The sequence below is a fragment of the Aptenodytes patagonicus genome, chromosome Z (genome assembly GCF_965638725.1).
Source record: "Aptenodytes patagonicus chromosome Z, bAptPat1.pri.cur, whole genome shotgun sequence".
NCBI classification, from domain to species: Eukaryota; Metazoa; Chordata; class Aves; order Sphenisciformes; family Spheniscidae; genus Aptenodytes; species Aptenodytes patagonicus.
The window spans coordinates 50,190,127-50,209,958 of NC_134982.1; the positions used below are offsets into that span (position 1 = coordinate 50,190,127).

The window sequence follows — 19,832 nt, forward strand, 5'->3', positions numbered from 1 at the left end:
CCGGATCACCTCCAGATGCAAAGGAAATAGATTGCATATGGTGATTTGCTATGATCTGTATGGATCAGAAAGAATAAGTGTGAGTCAGTAGGTTTTCTTACAGTTTACCCTTTTGATTTCTTCTTTGGTTTGTATGGGGATGAAAATCCAAAACCAAGATCAAAATGACCTCTGCATTTCACCTACAAGGAATGCAAAGGGTAGCATGATAACATAAACAAACTTGAGGATGAATGTATCTGTTTTGGTGTTCTTTAAAACCTAGCAGGACACAGCAAAATTGCTAAATGTGCTCAGAACCCCAGTAAATCATATAGTTCTGTCATTCGGTATCTTTGGAGAAATTTTAACCTGCTAAAGCTCACTTTCTTTATTACAGATAGTGATGAATGGAGCAAAGGTCCTATTCATCAAAACACTTTTCTGCTGATGCCACTCTGGTGAAATCAATGAAATCATGCCAATCTGCACACCAGCTAAGGATCCTAACATTGCTTCCAATACCTACTGTGTCATTGGATGTTTCAAACACCAACATGTTTGCAATATGCAAACAGAATTTTGAATCTAGCTGCAACGTAGCATTGTGGACAAAATCTCAGGCATACTCCAGGGCATTTGAAATTCAATTTGCTTATGTACAATTTGAACTAATACGATATGTCTCTGGGAAGAGACAAGTTGTTATGAACCTCTAATACAAGCAGAACAGCTCTGCTCCATTGCTATTCTGAGATTTAACTTATGAAATCTTTTAATAATGAAACCGTGTAACGACCAAGAAAGAAAAGGTCATTTGAAAGAAAATTTCACTTGATCATTTGAGTCACAGAAACCATGCCAAGGAATTCATCTGGTATAGGACAGGCTCCTTATTTAGTGCCTCAGAGCATGTGATAATAGTCATTTGGATCTTAATTGGTAACTTTGGAGAGGGTACCACATACTTTAGAAAAACATTTTGGAAAAAAATGATGCTAAAAAGATATTCTCTGGGCTGTTTTCCCATCCTGCATCTTAAAGACCTGAACTAGCAACTATCTTCCTTGGAAAGAAAAAAGCCTGACATATGTTTCTCTGGATCTTGCTGCTTCACCAAGTCAGAGAGGGTTGACAACTATTTTTAGTGTTTCTTTCATGTAAAGCGTGCTTCATTTTCAATACTCCTACTTGTCCCACAGCAGCCTTTGAAGATGTGGTTAATTTTTAAGTGTTCGGTGGTGAACCATCATTCCCTTACTTGTCAGTGATGATTTCCTTCTCTTTTTCCCATAAAGAAGAAGTGATCCAAACAATAGAGATGACCTAGTAAAGATTTGTTACACATTTAATATTGTCACTATCTTGAATTGTGCAAATAACCCGATCTTTTAGTTCAGTGTCATAAAAAATAAAAATTATTTCAGATTGCCTCAAAACTTATTTTTCCAAATTTTAAGAATACTGAAAAGTACTTGAAACCATCAGTTCAGGTCAGATGCTTTTTTGTTGTTGTTGTTAATTCCACACCTAAACAGTTCAGTTTAGTTTGAGGCAGGGGTATTTCCCCCCACCCACCCAATACCAAAATATTGAAACAAGGCAAGGCAAATTACCAATGCCTTGCATTGCTTAAAATGAAATGATTCACTAATGTTGGCACATAGTTTAGAAACATTTCAGTCTACCCAAATCTGCATTTTAAACAAATAGACAAAACAAAACAAATCAACTTCCACTCATCCCTGCTTAACATGTTCACAAAACTGTTGTGCAGGGGTACAGGCAATTGCTTTCCTGCTACCCCAAGGGCCAACAACACTGTCTTGTCTCTTCTTTCCTTCCAGCTCCTCTGGGAAAAAGAGGCTATTACAGAAGTTCACAGCCATCTTCCTGGGTGGGGCCTCAAAGGGCAAAGCTGCTGAGCCATGCTTATTTTCAGATGAAATGCTTAGCACAAACAAGAAACAAGGGAGACTACAGCCAGACTGGGGATCTCTGAGAAACCAGACGTTTCCCAGGCCTGCAGCACCCAGACCAAGTCTATCTCAAAAAGAATGATGTGAGAGAAAGATAAACAGTTTGTCAACTCAAAGAAAAGGCAAAACATCTGGGGGAGGATTCTTCCCAGTTTAACTCCATTTCTACTCTGACATCAGCTGAAGACAAGGCAACTTTCAGGGTTTGGCACTCTTTTAGTAGATCTAATTAACATCAAGTTCCTATGCTTCTGACTGGGGGCAACTGTCCTTATGAAAAGCTCTGCTGTGTATATCCCATAATAAGGCTCCAAACTACTGCAACCAGCCATAACGCGGCTCCCACAGTCTCAGTGCTCACTGCAGAAGATGATGATGTTTTCTAAATAAGGATAAGAATGAAGATACATCAATGAAAACATAATCATAAACGGCAAGCTTTTTAATAGACAATGTATGTATTCTCTCTTATTCTTTAATCCTGAGGCTCCTAAGGACAGCAGGATTTTATTTTTTTTTCTCTCTAGCTGTATCTGGGCAGAAAGTTGCGTGCCCTAACGCAGTATGTGGCTCACAGCAAATAGCACAGCAGTGACTACGCATGTCTGTCTGCTTCCTCTTTATATATACCCTGAGCAAGGATTTTTCTCATCTCATACATCATTCACAATCCAATGCAGTGATTCCCCAAAGTCTGTCTGTACCCTCAGCACAATGAAGAAGAAGAAATGGGCTGTTTGAAAAAGGCTGCCTTGTCTCTCTAAAAGACTGACGTTTCACTGCAAAATCCCCGAGGCTGTATTTTTAGCAGCGTCTCAGGAATAGATCGCCCTTTAAGGCTCTAAATGGGAAGAACAACAAAATTGGGGATGCGCATTCAGTCCTTTAGTCACTTACTCCAAATGCATCCCTTTTAACACTCTGAAAGTTTGTAATTGTACCCAACAAGAACTCCCACGACCAGAAAATACCATTTCATGTTGTAGGTCTTTTAAGAGCAAAACCGAGCTACCTGAAACGTGGCAAGAAAATAATTCATCAAAGCTGTGTTGAATACTGGAATAAACTATGACTCCTACTATGCTTTATATTCTGTTTTCTTTCATTTTATAGACATATTTGAAGAATAATAACTTTGAGCAACTGAGTATTTTGGCAGACACCAAATAATTGTGCAGTAGGCTGTTCATCAAAAGCCTCACAAATTAATATGGCAGTTAGACTCACCTGTTTTGTATCAGGAGTCATTAGGTTTAAGCTGGTGGTGGAGATATTCAGCATTATGCTCATTCCTGCAAACTGAAGATTGCTCTTTCCCAAGATGCTAGAAAGAACTTTGCTTGGTGGCTGTGAGGGGGGAGAAAGAAAAGCACGTTTTTGTTCTCTGTTTATGTGGGATGACCTTCATTGTATGCAGGGTTAGCTGAAATCTTAAAGGTTTCTAAAAAGTTGCTGACTTTTCAAAGATCATTTTATTGCAACAGCTGTTTTCCTCTGGAGATAATTTCTCATTTATCCTCCTCCTCCTCCTCCTCCTCCTCCTCCTCCTCATAATAATAATAATAATAATAATAATAATAATAATAATAGCAGCTAGCAGGTATTCATTTACTCTTGACCTAACAAAATAGGGGGGTTGTGAGATAGCAAAGTCTCTTCTTCACCAAGGGACCAAGTGAGCAGACTAAGATGAATGCCTTAAGTCAGTATCTTAAAATGGCATGTTCTTATTCTGTAAAAACAGCTTCAGCTCCTGAAAAGAAATCTGTTGTTTGCTCTGCATCTAGTGACTACTCTACCCCCTTCCCACATGGAAAGTGGGACTCCAGTGATACTGATGGGATGCTCAGAAAAAGGGATACACAGTGTCGTTATGCTTGTAGACTTTTTAGCAGTAGGTAAAAGCCCAGCCATAGGCTAAAACCTCCATATGCTGCGGTACAACATGCAGCTAAAGATTACTCCTAACTCAGAGAATAAGTACAAAGTGTGGGAATGTAATAAAGGGGATGTAATAATATTGATAACTTTTGTGAGCCTTTCACTAGATCTTAGGAGGTTTTGTAGCAATACAAGTTATGCTGCCAAAGCAAAATTTACAAACTTCTCACTTTTGACAGCTACAGGGAAGCACACAGCTGCATGAGAGCAGCCTCATTCAGGTAACTACAGCCTGTACAAAATCAGGCTGCCCAGCAATGACAGACCAAGTCCTTCCACTTGCTGTACTTGCACTGGTGAATATTTATGCTGATCATTAGGATGTAAAAACAAAGCTGTGACTGGAGGCAGTGTTCTTCTGCCATTGTATTTGCTTTTGTCCTGAGCTGCCTGCAAGCTTGGAAAGTTTTCTCCCTAGCAGGATGGACAGACTTGTGCTTCTTTACTCCTTAAAGCTTACTTATATTCAGTTTTAGCTTCTTTTCCTTCTGTTTAACTGATTAAAAATACACTACGTACTTACTGTTCGTATGTAACATTTGCGCCGCACTATTTTAACTTCATCATGTTACAGAACTAGTATTTCATTAACTTCTCTTTAAAACAAGCCTTTTTGAATATTCTTGTTTCTCTTCTTTCCTTAAACCCTCATGATTCCCAGCTCATGCCTAAGGATCACCTGCCCACAGTGTAGGTAAAGTGTGAAAACTTGGCCTCAAGAAGCACATGTCACCTTAACCAAATTCATAAGCCACTAGTGGCAACAACATGGTGAAAATACAGCCTGGCAAAAGATATCTGTCTTTAACATGTATCTGAAATTTCGTTGCTGGGCAAATTTTCTTTTCAGCCAGTAAACTTACTTTAAAAACCCTATTTCCTTTCAATAACTGATAAGCAACATTGCTTCTAAAACCAGTAATACAGCAAGGTGTCTCACTAGGCACTTGGGACTCTGTTTAACCTACTTTTCCGATGATATTTTGCGTCACTTTGCTTTCCAAGGAAAAAGATATTTTCCTCTTTTCTTTCAGGTTTGAAAACAAAAGCCAGAGAATCTAGAAATGCCAATGAGATAAATTTGGTGGGGGGGAACCACAACCTTAATTTCTGAGGCAATTTCCAATTATGCTGTGACATACGTTGTCACATATGCCTTATTTTACCAGGGGGAAGATTCTCCATTGCAAACAAGTGGCATTTCATCCCATCCCTTTCTGCTGGGATTCTGCCTAGGTGGTGGAGCAGCTGGGGAAGCAGGCAGACCTTTTCCTTCACCTGCCTGTTCTCCTCCTGTGCCCAACAACACACACGAGGGCTATAATTAATTGCTTTCTATGCTACTTCCCTTAGAGTTAGCATTAAATCCCAGCTTTTGCCAGCAGGCCCCTGGAAGAGCAGGTAGTGCAGGAGCCGAGCCGAGGCTTCCTCCACTCCTTCCTCCTAACTCCTACCACACAAATAAGAATAAAAGCATGGTAATAACCATACCAGGTCAATGCCCACTGGACCCGCTGTCAGCGCTGGCCACTGAGCATCAGCCACAGGTGTTTATGGAAAGAGCATAGGGAACAGAGGATCACCTGGTATGTTCTGTCCATTTCCAGAAATTAGTGATTCCAAACTCTTTAATCGTCACCAGTAAAGCTATGCTCCAAGAACAGATCTAATCCCTTTCAAAACTATGTATATTTTTGACCTCTGCAATAGCTTCCAGCACCTATTTCCACAATTTACTCGTCCATTTTATGAAAAGGCATTCCTTTTTGTTTAAGCCTTCCACCCGCAATCTACAAAAGAGAAAAGAAAAAGGAGGGGCTTTCTACAGTAGGAACAAAAAGACAAGCCACAATCTTTTCCCTAGATGTACTCATACTTCTAGATGCCTATAAAAGCAGATCCTGACCAAAAGGGCAAGAGGCAACATACAGTGGGTGAAAACGGCCAATACTTTAAATGATTAATGATCTGCAATTCTCAAAGCTGCTTTAAAGTCACCTGCCTGCTGTGCCTCGTCCCCTCTGTGTTGAACTAAGAAAATACAGTCAACTGCACTACAAGAAAAGAAAAATACCTTTCGTTTCTTAAAGGCTCCTTTGGCACCAGGCACGGCTTCACAAACACGACTGATTGCTTCCCTGAAGAGACAGAAAAAAGCTTTATGGCAAATGAATGTGTGGGTTTCTTCATTATACTTGAAATGGACTGGGAGAGAACAGCTTCAGACCGTATTTCTGTTCACGAGTGAGGATAATTAGCCGGTCAGTTAGCGCTCTTCTCAAGGCTAAAACAGGTGCCATTCAAATTTAGATTACTTCAGTGTGAAGCAGAAGACAGTAAGCAGTCAATGCTAGTGTAGCAAAGAGTATCCTGAGAACTACAAAGGATAAAAATGTTTTCTCGTGCTATTAAAAAGACCTTTTCTCACCGTAAATTAGAATATTTGTCTTAATACCTCCTTCCAAGTCTCATTTTTGTATCTCATTAAGCCACGAGGAATCTGATCATAAGACATCTTTAATCAACATTGCTTTACACCTTTTTTTTAAACCCTTCTTGTAACGTAAAGGGGTAGTAAATATCATTTTTCTCACTTCTATACTATGCACTTTTACAGTCAGAGCAAAACAACCTGGCTTTAGATAATATTAGAACCCTAAAATATTCCTGGTAATGTGCATGTTGTATACAATACATACGATGTACAAAATTTTAATTTACATTTGTTCAGTATGATCTGAATAATTTATTTGTGGCCCTATTTTTACATTGTAAGCAAAATTAATGCCATTAACATTTTACTTCAGTTTTCTAATATTGCTTCATTCTTCCCATCACACTCAGGTTGAATGAAAGAAATGCATGTTGAAAATTAATTTGAATTCATACTCTCTCATAGGAGAGTAACTGTATACTACAAAAGCTCTTTAAATCATACTGCTACAAACAAATCTTATACATCCTTTCAGTATTCAGCAACTTATTATTGGAATAGTCAATCTGGTGAGTATTTAGAATTTGCTCCCATGCACACAGAAACCTTCCTGGGACCATTAGCCACAATGCTGTAGCAGACCTGTCCCATTGATGCCGTAAGACAGAATGGTTGCACAGGGACGAGTAAAGGTGACTCCAAACCTTGTTTATCTGTTTTAAATATGGATTGAGACTAACAGAACATTATATTTAGAGCTAAAACCATGCAAATAACATGTACTTTATGCAACAAAAAAACCCCAAACAGAATGGGAGACAATGAACTACAAGCTAAAGAACAGTCAAAATAATAAAAACCTTGAAACATCACCTTGATAAAAACATGTTATTTTAATTTTATGCCGTGTGCAGGATGATACTTCAACTATGCATTAGGTGAATGCTCAGGATCAACAAGCGAGTCAGGAGAGAAATGTCATATACCTATCAGCATTCAACATAAAATGGCTCAGCAAATGTCACAGATTTATCTGGCTGCAATCAGTAATCACTATATAGTTATGCCTTGAGTGTTTTTACCTAGGGCCCAATCCAAAGTTTGAATCACCTGAAAGAATCGCATGAATTTATTATTTTTTGCAGGTGGGTGGTTGTGGGGGTGGAACAGGCCTTGCAGCAGGTTTAAAGTCCTGTCACTCTGAAGAAGTGTGAGATTTATACCTTTCAGGCACACAATCCTTTCTTCAGGTCTAGAGGGGACCTTGTTTGTTCCACAGCTTGTCTTTTTCTTTTTTTTTTCCCAACTACATCTGCTCATCTAATAAAATTGCCTCTCACTACAAACCCTGCCTTGCATATGCCCTCAGACCATCACAGCTACAACCACACTCCATTCCACAGCTCAGCACTTGTATTTAGTTCCCACATCTAACACAATGCTTCTTTGACTCCAAACAAGTGTTTTAGTTAAAGTAGCTACTAGGTTTTTTTACAGAGCAAGTAAAAATTGGTTGGTTTAAAAGAGCAGCCCTGATGCATCCTAGAAATACAGTGCAGCATCACACACACTGATCATCATGATACTGAGACATAGGTTACTCCTGAAAATGTAATCAGGAAAAACAAATATTCTCCTTCTCCACCAAAAATGCTTTTCTTTGAATCAGGAAAAGCAAAGAGACATTGTGTTATACAGAGCCATCCCGTCAGCCTTGCTACTGAGCTAAAACTTGTGGTTTCCCATCTCTTTCTTGCGTCAAACCAAATCCTTTGGAGGCAATGAGGTAGGAAGTCCAGGCCTGTGGCAGTCCCTAGCCCACCGCTGTCTTTCAGATCCATGCCTTTTTCTTCCCCAGGTATGTCTGACCTTCCCAGGTATTTTGGCTGCAAATTGCTGACACAGAGGCATCACCAGCACTTCATCCTCTTTGTCTCCTCCAGTGGTCTGATTAGCGCATTGAGATCCCTCATAGGTTTTGCATCTCACAAAAAGGATTTGTGTTTCAGAGATACGAACTGTGCTTGAGGAATAAATTCACCTGTAACTTCCTTTCTCTTCCTATTTGCCTCCACCATCTTCTCTCTCTAGCAGCAACATGGAGCAGGTGGGAAGAAAAGGGATTTTTCACGCCACCACACCTGACAAAAAACGTTTACAAGCTTGTTATTTTTCTGGTGCAGGGCTGGGATTTGTAGTGGTTTTACTACTACCTCTTCTGCCTGCCAGTTCCAGATAATCAGACATAAAGCGTGTTACTGAATAGACCCATCTGACTCAAGGACCTTGTTGATCAAAACTGCCACTTGAGCGTAGGAGAGGAAATGCACCAGCTGAAGAGGCTGAAGCCCAGGGCTGAGGGTTGGCAAGGCAGCCTTGGTTACTGTTTGTACGCCCCTGCCTCAGCAGAGCAGGGAAAGCACTAAGCAGCTGAAAAGCTAGGACATACATCCTCTCACTCACTAACAAAGCGCTATAGATTTTCCAACTACCTGTCTTCCTTTTAGTAAAATATCTCAGTTTTACTGAACTCAGTGTTCCCAAAGTCTGCAGGAAGACTGGAAGTGGGGGGAAGGACCTGAGAAAGGTGACAGCTTGTTGAGATACACATCAGATGAGGCAGGACGTCAGAACTTGAATTTAACAATTCTTTAAACTTCGGTTTTGAAACTCTGTGAATACTAAATGTACTCAAGCAACTGCAGGGTTTAAGTTAACCATGCTTTTGGTGAAAATGCTGGGAACTTCAGAAAAGATATTCAATTCTGCCTAGGAAAGGTCAGAGCGGCCTGGCAGCAACTCGTTGTGTACCTGCAACAAAAGGCACAGTACTTTTCCCACCTGGGAGTTAAGGAGTCTTAAAGAAGTATCTGATGAAAACAGGACGAAAAAGGATGGCTGAATATCTGCCACCGCACTGATATGCACGTTTTCCAGGGGAAGATTCCTGGATCTCTCTGTTCAGAATATTCTAGATCCTTTTTGGGAGGGTCTTTACACAGATAGCCTGGTAATGTGGAAAAGACATGCTCAAGACTTCTTTCTAGCTTGCATTGCCAGGCAGCGTAGGGCAGACGTAAGCTTTTTTTGCAGCAAATCAAATTTGCAAATGCCTCTGCAGTACGAACACCTGAGCCACAAATCAAACCCAGAAATAGATATTGCTGCTAGGTTGAGAGTGCCGTACCTGACTTGTGCATGCAAATGCTTGTCTAAGGAAGGCAAAAGCAGTAGTTCTGGACATATCTGCATGGCTAAACAGTTGCACAGAGTCTGGAAAAGTTGCCTGTGACTACATTTGCTTCCTTTCCAATAAGAAAGTTATTCGACATAGACACATATTACACCTTTCTAAGGCACATGCTGTTTCATTAGCTAGGCTCAGATAAATACCAGTGTAGAGTTATCTTGATCTCTTGTAAAATTAGCTACTGCACTGTCTGCAGTAGGGACCACATGCTGAGTTCCAAATCTGTCCAAGAGTATTTTCTGCTTTGCAGATGGTCATACTGTGGAGTCATTTTCTTGGCACAAAATATGTTGTGTATTTGGAATATAATTTCAGCATGCAAATGTATCCAGTGAAAAATTACCAATATGCATTTTCCGAGGCTGACCTATTCTGCTTTAAAGTGACACGACATCTCTCTGAGACAGAAAAAAAGACATTTTACATTGCCATTTTGTTCCATTAAAAAGGCTAATGCCCTGATATTTTTCATAGCTTTAGTCATATTTTACTCTGACTGTTATATAAAGTAGCCCACTCAGGAAGCTCAAATCTGTTCCTCTATGAAACACCATCACATGAAAATACCCTCCCTTCTTGTTTCAATGATATTCTTGGCTGTGATGCTAGGTTTTGTTATTGCTGTTTTTAATTAATACAATTTAATTGATTAAAAAACAGAATTCTGGAACTCAACATTTCAGGGAAATGACAGGCACATACAAATTGCACAGATTTTCTCAACATCTTTGGAAAAAGTATAGCCATCTCAAATATTGAGACGAGAAACTGTGACTAGTTTTTAGTGTGAAATGTGTTGTATGACAAGACTCAAAAACTACCAATATTCTCTTGTTAATATCTTCTAGTCTTCTATAGTTCCCAAGTTTATCTTTGCCACCTCCAAAGCGTAGGGCTTCACAGGTTAAAAAAAGAGACATCAAAAGATGGACTTTTTAAATGAAAGCATGACATGTCTAGCAGAATTGTACAGAAGGCTCCCAGTTATTTCTTAACTGTATTATATTCCTGACAATTTTAAAAATAATTATAAATCATTACCAAGTGTTGTACCAGTGTTTGCCGAGGAGAAACAAGGTCTATACCAAATATAAAAATAACTTGCTGCTGAAAAAGAAAAAAACGGAGACCAAAAATACATTTTTAGAAATCCATTTAATAATTGAAATATTATTTGTTCATTTGCAAAACAGACAAAATGAGCATGTGCTGTCTGAAGTAGCACAAAGGACATTCACAGGCTCTGAAGACTAAACCAGTATACTACTGTTTACAGAACTTTAAATGCCAACTGCAAATTGACCATCTCTGGAAGATGTAAGGCTGGAGAAGTAGCTAAGGAAAACAGAGCAGAGAATATGGATAGGAAGAGGAGGCTAACTGCGTGGTGTGGATGGGCCTGCTGCCTCGAATTCAGAGTACCATGTGGGGAGTACCCCGGCAGGGGAGCCCCCCCAGAAAGTGGCGCAGAGACCAAGCGATGCCTTTTGTCACACCAGCCTGACCAAAATGAAGCCTGTCCTGACCACACAAGTGACAGAAAGCCTGGAAGGAAAGGTTTGTGGAATAAGGTGACATCAGTAGACGTGGCATGCAAGCTGTTGTCACTCGTAGAGCAAGGAGACGACGACTCCTCCTTTTCTTCCCCTCAGCTCCTCATTTTGTTTCTTGAAACGGAGTTTTTTCACATGTAGAAAATCTACAAGCAGAAAATGAAAGGAAGCTGGCCGACTTCATTTTTTGGTTTATTGAATCAACTTTACACAGTAAAAGGATTGGCTTTGGCAACTGTTAGACACAGAGTACCACATACTATTAGGTAAGTAGCATGCTGTCTATCCAATGGTTGTTATTCTTACGCTCCTGCATCTTCAGTGTGAGACTTAACATCAACCTGCTAACAGAAGTCAATGCACTTGAAAGCACTCTTTGCTTTTACTGCCGAAGAAACTTTTTATCTATTGGTATGCTCAATGACAGCTCTGTTCTCAGTATTTATAGATGATCTAACCTTAAGGAATATTTGAGGCAATTTCAGTACAATCTGTACCTTCTTTTATAACATGTAAGTAAGTTTCAGAAACTGTTTCATTCATCAGTAACAAAGAAGTCTACCTAATCTTGATGACTTCTCCTAATACAGTAGTTCTGAACAATGGTCTTATTTTTAGAAATGTAGAGTGAAACTGTTTATCCAGTAGCACACGTTATTTAGATATACCTCTTCACTCTGCATGCATACACAGTCAGATTTGTGCTTAGCAAAACTGGAGCAAACATATCCATTTTTTCCTTACAGCTATGGCAAATGTATGCCACCAACAGGCAATGCCAAAGAGGCATACAGCTGCTCCTCCGCTGCTGCGAACACAGTCATATATATCCGCAATTAACCATTATTTAGACTCTGACAATCTTGGTCCAAAATTTGGGGTACCTTTCAAAGAGGAAACCTCTTAAAATATTGGTTGCAGCTTTTATGAACATAAAGTGGGGGTATACAAGACTTTGACATTGAATGCACACCTACAAAAGCCTTCCTTCTGCACAACCCTCCATCTGTCAAGAACGAGGTCAATGATACCAAAAAACTAAAGAAAAATATGCTTGGACGTTTAGATCTGTTAGGTAGCTCCAATCCTTTAACTTCTTCTGTGACCTTCAGGCTTTTTTCCAATCAGCCCAGTCTATAGCTGTTTATTCTAGTAGTGGTCAGGGAGATGGAGAGAGAGAAATTAAAACGGTCTTCTGTTGCTAAATCAGGATCATAGTAGATAACCCAGATCATCCAAACTGGGTCCAGCCTCAGGTCATTTACTACAGTATATTCTCTCTCAAAAAGTAGCCCATAGCAGGTATATCAAAGGAAGGCATAGGAAACCTTACAAAAGTAAAATGAAAAAATTTAGTCTAATGAATATTTTTCTCTAACCCCGAACTGGCTTGATGTCCAAAGCAGGACTTTGGAGATAGATATCTTCCAAAACCACTTTTTTATTAGAGGATTAAAGCTCTAACACTGCCCTTCTGAATAACCCCATAATTTATATGACGTTTTATAAATGTACAAGCTGTATTTGACAAAAAATATACAAGCTGTATTTGCCAACTGGACTTCGCCACCATCCAGTGGTGAAGAACTGTCTGGTGTGACTAAGTCACTGTCACTGGAGTGACTAAAGACACTCAAATTCCTTATGTCTTTGTTTCTCTGTGTGATCAAGTTGCTAGGTGCTATTAGCAGAAGAACTTGAGAGTGTTTCTGTTTCCAAGGTGCTAGGCAGTTGTTAACTTTGCATTGCAATTTGCATTTAAAATATGTTAAGACCACTCTGCCTCAGTCCTTCTGCTTCTGCAGAACCACGTGGAGTTACCAGCTTTCTGAAAACCCAGTGTACAGCTATACCCATAACTGCTTCCCTGACCATTTGGCTTTCAACTCTCCACCTTCCCCATCCCCTGAGAGGCTCTTTGCTTTCTCACAAAGGTAAGTGGAATGGGGGAGCTCAATTAATTACTCTCACTCAGGCTTTGTGTTACCATATATTAGTCAAATTAATCCAAATTCTAGCTAACATTTTCCCCACTAATACTACATGGAAAATGAAAGACTTCAATGTTAAGCATACAATACCCTATTTATTCTAACCCATTTCTGTGCTAATGACAGCTAAACTAGCAAATGTAAATTATTCTCTGACAGTATCAGGCACTGTAGCTGTCATTGTCCCACTTAGACGTGTGCTGTATGAATTATAAGGATGTCCCCATCCACTTTTGGAAATCCTGCTTCCTGGTGAACTGAGCAGTAGTCAGCGCCCCGTGCTTCCCAGAGATTTGGCCCTGAAGTGACTGTGAACAAGGAAAGAGGATTCTCATTCACACCCCCTCCTGCATACAGCTCTGTATCCAGATGCGGTGTGCATATGTGTGTTCTGCCACCCCCTGAGCACCATCCCCTAAGCACTACCCCACATCCAGAGTCCACGTAGCAGAAAGCAGGGGTGAACCACACTCACCTTCCAAGCAAGAGAGCATGTTAAGGAGGAGACTGAATACAGAATTCACTGCAGATAACACGTTACCTATCCGCCTTCAAAAATCACAGAGGAAACATTCTTCCTTTTCCATGTCTTCCATCCCTTTTTCAGTGATGCTTGCTGACAGTGAATTTCTGCAAAGAATACAGATACGGCTAAAAGAAACACTACATCAACTGAACTCCATTCATATTGTTTGGCACTGGACTCGAACCCAGCTCTAAAGTCTGAATTTCCATCATCTCCCCTCCAGAAGCTTGAGATATTGGCATAAATGGGTTTGGTTTTCACAACTAATAAAGTTCAGGCCCCACATTTGGAGAGGAGTCTCTTTCAAATTGTTCAGCCCAAAAGAGTTCATGGAGAGGATTGGGATCAGAGTTTGGATTCGGGTCCACTGCTGATACGAAGTATTTCAGTCCTCTGATCGACTTGCTATTAATACAACATGCAATATAATGTTTTACGCAACACGGGGAGGTGTGACTTTCTGAGGCTGCATGCAGTAAACTGATTGCATTCAATTAGATACCAATGAACATGCAGCCTTGTAGTCCAGACACTGCTGTATGACAAACAGTGCATGCAACATTATTCTAATTCAATCCAGTGCATAACTACACTCATGCATACAAGACAGTAGTGAAGACGCATTACACTGTAACAGATTTAACAATAAGCATACAAACATATTATATGAACTGCAAACACTGCACATGTTGCAAAAGAATTTTACCTGATTTTTAATTTTTTTTTAATAAACAGCCTGAGGGCACAAAGGGCCTGGCCACACAAGCTTAAAAGTGGCCCCTTTCTGTGACGATGATGGTAGGTTTCAGATGAACTTAGGACTACTTGCCACCTGTGGTTCGCTCAGTAGTCTTGCCTGCTAGTCCTCAAGTTCCTCCGCTATGTTGAAAATGAAATGCTTCTGTTCGTCCTGCTGCCTAAGAAAGTCATCTTGACTTCACAAGTGTTACAAGAATTATCACTGGATAATGAATGATGCAACATGGGGATTCAGCTGGCTTTTATTTATCATTATGCATAACTGCTGACCCTTGGCTTGCACATCCATTTATTTGCTCAAGAATTCACATGACATTACATTCATTACACAAAAGACTAAATACAATACAACCGATTAATACTACTCTAGTTCTCCTATTTCTCCTGTGGTGAAAGAATCTTGAGACTTCAAATGTGTAACGATACAGGGAAAAATCTGTTATAAGTTGTACATAGCTGTTCATTTTTCCTCAAATCAGATCCAAAATTAGGATAAAAATACCTTTTGTCAGGCACCAGCAAGGTTGTTAAGATCGGATGAAGAGTATGACAAGTGAAAGCACTTGCTCACTGCTTTCACACAAAGATAAATGTATTGCTGCAAGTTTTAACATTTTAATTTACAAAAAGTGAAAAAGCAAAATAAAAACAAGTCACAGGCCAAGTACAACAGCGTTACATGGCACAGGTTGATTTTTCACATGACTGTGACAAGGAAGGAAAGACCGCTGACCAAACTGTTTACACTGGGACTTCAATCCAGTTCCTGGATTTGAAGTCACAGTTCTTCATTTGTCAGACCAGTCCATGCATACACACTGACTTATATGCTTTCCTAATGTATTAATTATAACGGCTGGGATTTTCAAAGCCATTCAAAATATCTGGACAACCTTTTTCCTTTAACTTCTTATTTAAAATGGGTGTCTAATTCACAAGGTCACTGGAAATCTTAGCCCAATTTTTAAGTAATTTCTAAATGTTCACCCGATTATTTCAGTGCCCTTTACAAGCACTAATTCATTTAATGACACAGTTGTATGTGACTGGGGCTAATGGTTTCTCAAAAATAACGCCCAATGTTTCCAGCAGAGCCAGAGACTACACATCTCACCCTCCCATGACTGAGCCACGGAAGTTATTTTCTTCTAGGAATTGGTGCTGCTCATCCTCCTCAAGGCTAGCGGAGAGATAAAGTGACATATGCAATAACCGGAAGACAGAAAAAAGGCAAATGTAGGATTCCTAGTGGCTGACTTCCTATGTTTGAGCTCTGCAACAGGGAGGAAAAGCAAGGGTAAGAAAGCAGGTAGGGACAGGGATGTGATGCAGTGCTAGAAAGGGAGAAAGTGCTTCGTATGTGTCAAGCACGATGTGTGCTTATTAGGAAGAGATGCATCCGGACTTCCACACTGAATCAGGTAACTTGGCTCATCTCTTCTAACTGTTTTTTAATTGTATGTAGTAAATGCTGCATAATACCAGAAGTCATACTGGCCCAAGAGGGATCACTTTCTTCTATGACTGGTTTTGCAAGGTCTTGGAAAAAATAACAGATTAAACAGGTGTGACACATGCAATAGGATCAATTTATAAAGTTACGGGTCAGAAAGGGATCAGAGCTGCCTTGACATCTGTTTCTCCAGTTATGGGAAACAGCACAGAGAAGTTTACACAGCTCCATACACAGAAAAGCTTTTACTGCAGCTACGGATCTAGGTTCCTCAGCTGGAGCAGTCACAGCTAACATTACTAGATCTACAGACCCAACCCTCAGTCACACTCCGTCACAAGCCATCAGGTTACAAGCACAGTTTTCTTACTGGTGCCAGGCTGCAGAGGAATCAGCAATGGACATACCTAAATATAAATGTATGACATAGTAGACATAAATGTAACTTTCAGGTACTTTTATTTGTAATCAAAGGGCTGCATAGACCATTTGGTGCCAGGTGGCTTCTTAAGAAGGAATTGGTGCCTGTAATATCAGAACATCAGCCTTATTAATCCAGTACATACCTTGAGGCCTATGTTATGTTTCTTAAGGCACATGAGCAAGTTAATCAGCAAATGTGAATTGTAATAATTCCTTAATAATACTTTCTTAATAAAGAATAGGCTTGTATGTGAAATGCTACATGATAAAGCATGGCACTGACTGCTTCCTGTGAGTACTTAAAACTTAAGACATGGCATGGGGATTTCTAGAGCCAGATGAATTAATGAAATGTAGATCAAGATGCCAGATCCTGATTCAAAAGTCACCTAAAAACTTCTACTTTCAGAAAAGTTCTAGATCAGGAACTACATGATCAGAATCATGAGCTAATGAGTCTTCATTGTTTTATGATAAACAGAAAATTGCAAATGCAAAATAACAAGCAAAACAGGCTTCCTGCTTGAAAAAATATCCTGTGCTCTAGATGTGGTCAGAGGAAGATGAGCCAAGAAAATGCCCACCATGTAGTCAAATATGCTATAACTTCCACAGAAAAAAATATAATTCCAAGTCTGTTTCACAGTAAAAGCCAAGAATCATTTTTGTATTGAAAGAACTATAAGACAAAGATACTTTGTGTAGACCACATTGGTTTAGATTAGCAAATATGCTTAAGTATCAATGGCAGAGTTGTGCCTTTAAGCTAGACAATAAGAAAAGTGCAACACTATTCCAGTGAAGACATATAGTGAAAGAGACTGTGCAGAAAAATAAAGCTGAATTCAGTTCACCTTCAGGTATAGAATACACACCCAATAACTATCACAACTGTTTCATAAGCCAGTATCATTTAACTTCCAAGTGGTAAACACAAATGTGCCACCTGCATTGGAACTACAAGTCTGCTTAGACATGAAATCATTTTAAAAGGTCAGTGCTGCAAATACCACAGAAATATACACAATGAGTTTAAAAAAGTACAGTAGTAAAATTCTCAGATGCCTCCATAGCCTACATTGCCTAAAAACCAGAATTCTGTCATTCACCTGTCCTTGCGCTTTTACACCCCTTTTCAACACAGTACCTTGACAAATTAATGATTAACATTTTGTGAGGACTCACAGGGTCCAATTCAGAGCTGCTGTATGCAAGTGTAACTCAAAGACAATGCACATACACCGTACGATTGGCATCCAAGCCTAAAAATAAGTAATTTTTCCCATTTAATAAAAGAAATACTTAGCTGCCTACAGTATGACAAATGGTTTATGATAGATGATCAGCAACTGTAAGACGCCTCAAAGAGGTGAAATTCAAGCACTGTATCCAGTCATATCACTTTATATGTGTTCCTTTGGAAAGGATTACTTCATTATTTCGGCGCCAGAATTTGAAAACATGGTCTCCAGTTGCTAGAAGACGTCAGTGCTACAGTCCTCTGAAATCAATGAGCTCAGCTTTTCAAGTGAAAATGCCTGCAAAACACTATTTCCTATAGTTCTCAGAAAACAGTCTCCTAGAAAAAAAATGATTCATGGACACTTCTTAAGACAGTGCTGTACTTTGTACCACTTTTACAAAAACACCGCAACAGGTTTAAAAGAATTGTAATAAGAACCTACTACAAGCTTATTGTTTCTTACACACAGTCTGAAAAAGACAATATTCTTTCATTTGTCTCTGGTACCATTGTGGTGATATATTTTCATTTATATCCTTTGTACATCCAGTTTGTAATCTGACATCTTTTCACAAGAAATTAATATAAAAACCAATAAACATGTGGATCCAAACCAGCTCCCTAGACTAATTTTGACAAATACGTTGTAGATTTTAATTCTATGTAGATTTAGATTTCAATGTAGATTTAATATTCTAATTCTCACTGGCTTAAATGTCACAAAATTGGTACCCAGGTAAGTGCCTTATTTGGCATAACAAACAGGCAAAAATTTTCTAAAGCAATTCCTGGCACATCAAAAGACCATGAAGAAAATATCCTTTAAGGCCCGTTGGAGCTATATTGATACCAGGTGAGAGATTTACCTGTAAAAGCAAAATTAAAAAGTGGACTTACAGTATCCAAAAATTATTTACTACATGTAAAGGCCATCTTCCTGGCCTTTCCACTCTGGGGACACAATTCAGAAGTTACTTTAAAAAACATACTTGTACAAAGTCTTACCTTGCAATCTGTGTTCTAGTATTGAAGTCAAGAGATCTCATTGAGCGTAAGACTTCTATACACCCCAAGTACTGTAAGGAAAAAGAAACAGTTGGAAAACGTATTATAATTATTCTTGAGTTCTGGGAGAAAATGCAGCTAATCATTGAAAGGCATTGTACAATTCTTATTTTTACATTTGGTTTATCCTATGTGTCAGGTAGGTTTTTATGATTATGCTCTTGTATGTCACAGATTTGTTCCATAGACATTTTATTTCATTTAAGTCTCAAGTTTGGTTCAGCATATCTTTTTATGTTTAATCTAATCACTGTAATACACCTAGTTCATAATGTGTTGATGTGCTTTTTAATTTTCCTCTATCTTAATTGTTCCATTTTAGGTATGAAGCCAATCAAAGTAAAAATAATATTAATGAAAAAGGCAGTGTGGTAAAGCAAATTCACCTAGCACTGGTTAGTAGGAAAATCTTATTTAAGAGGGAGAGAACTAAGCCTCATTAGTATAAAAAAGGTAAAATATAGCAGGGAAAGCTGAAAAGAGCACCAGCAATCCAAAGACGATTCCTTAATAATCACCTCAGGGATAGATGGGATTTAATGTTTTCATTAATGACACTAGTATAAAGATATAGGAAAATGCTAACAAAATATACTAATAACCCGTGCTGAGAGATGGCTTCAACACGGTCATTCAAGAGAAGAATGACATGAAGGTTAGCTAATGTTAGGAAAAGACCAGACTTATTGACCCAGATTTCTGCCCTGCATCTCTATGAAAAAGAGGGACTACCATTAGAAAATATGTTAAAATATGAGTATCTATCACAGGGGTGAGAAAAACTCAGGTGAATCTTCTAGACTTGCTTCCAAAAGTGGGCATAATTTGCATGTGCTAAAGTCTACATGCAGCTACAGCTCGTCAGATATTCGGATAGCGGCTTTGTACAAACCATCTCATGACTGGCATATCCCATGGCAGTATCTTTGCATGTAGGTTAAGTACTCAACCACACACCTGACTTTTGAAAGTCAAGGGAAACAGGGATCAGTCTTTGCATAATGAGCCTGATAACGCTATTCTATACTATGTTTTTATATCAGCTTTTATATCAGTTTTATAACAGTTTTTATATCTATTTGCAGCGTAATGCAATCTATTTGGGTATGAAACTGGTGCAAAAAATCAGGTGAGGCCACCATTTTGTGTCTGTTTGGGAATTTTATTTACACTGAAAAAATGATCTTTTGATTAGACAATTACTACATCAGTAACTATATTATCTAGAATTTCAGC

The 19,832-nt window shown here is 39.1% G+C and overlaps 1 protein-coding gene across 3 annotated transcripts in view; it reads right to left on the reverse strand.

Moving 5' to 3' along the window:
• The window catches only part of SHC3 (SHC adaptor protein 3), a 66,738-nt gene that overhangs the window by 25,692 nt on the left and 21,214 nt on the right, over positions 1–19,832 (reverse strand). For 2 of the 3 annotated variants that reach the window (XM_076363321.1, XM_076363323.1), the window contains exons 3-6: positions 18,537–18,607; positions 5,974–6,037; positions 3,186–3,305; positions 2–55 (exon numbers count right to left, since the gene is read on the reverse strand). In XM_076363321.1, coding sequence (XP_076219436.1) covers positions 2–55; positions 3,186–3,305; positions 5,974–6,037; positions 18,537–18,607 — 309 coding nt within the window. The remainder of the gene's footprint in view (position 1; positions 56–3,185; positions 3,306–5,973; positions 6,038–18,536; positions 18,608–19,832) is intronic. The other variant, XM_076363322.1, reaches the window with a different exon arrangement.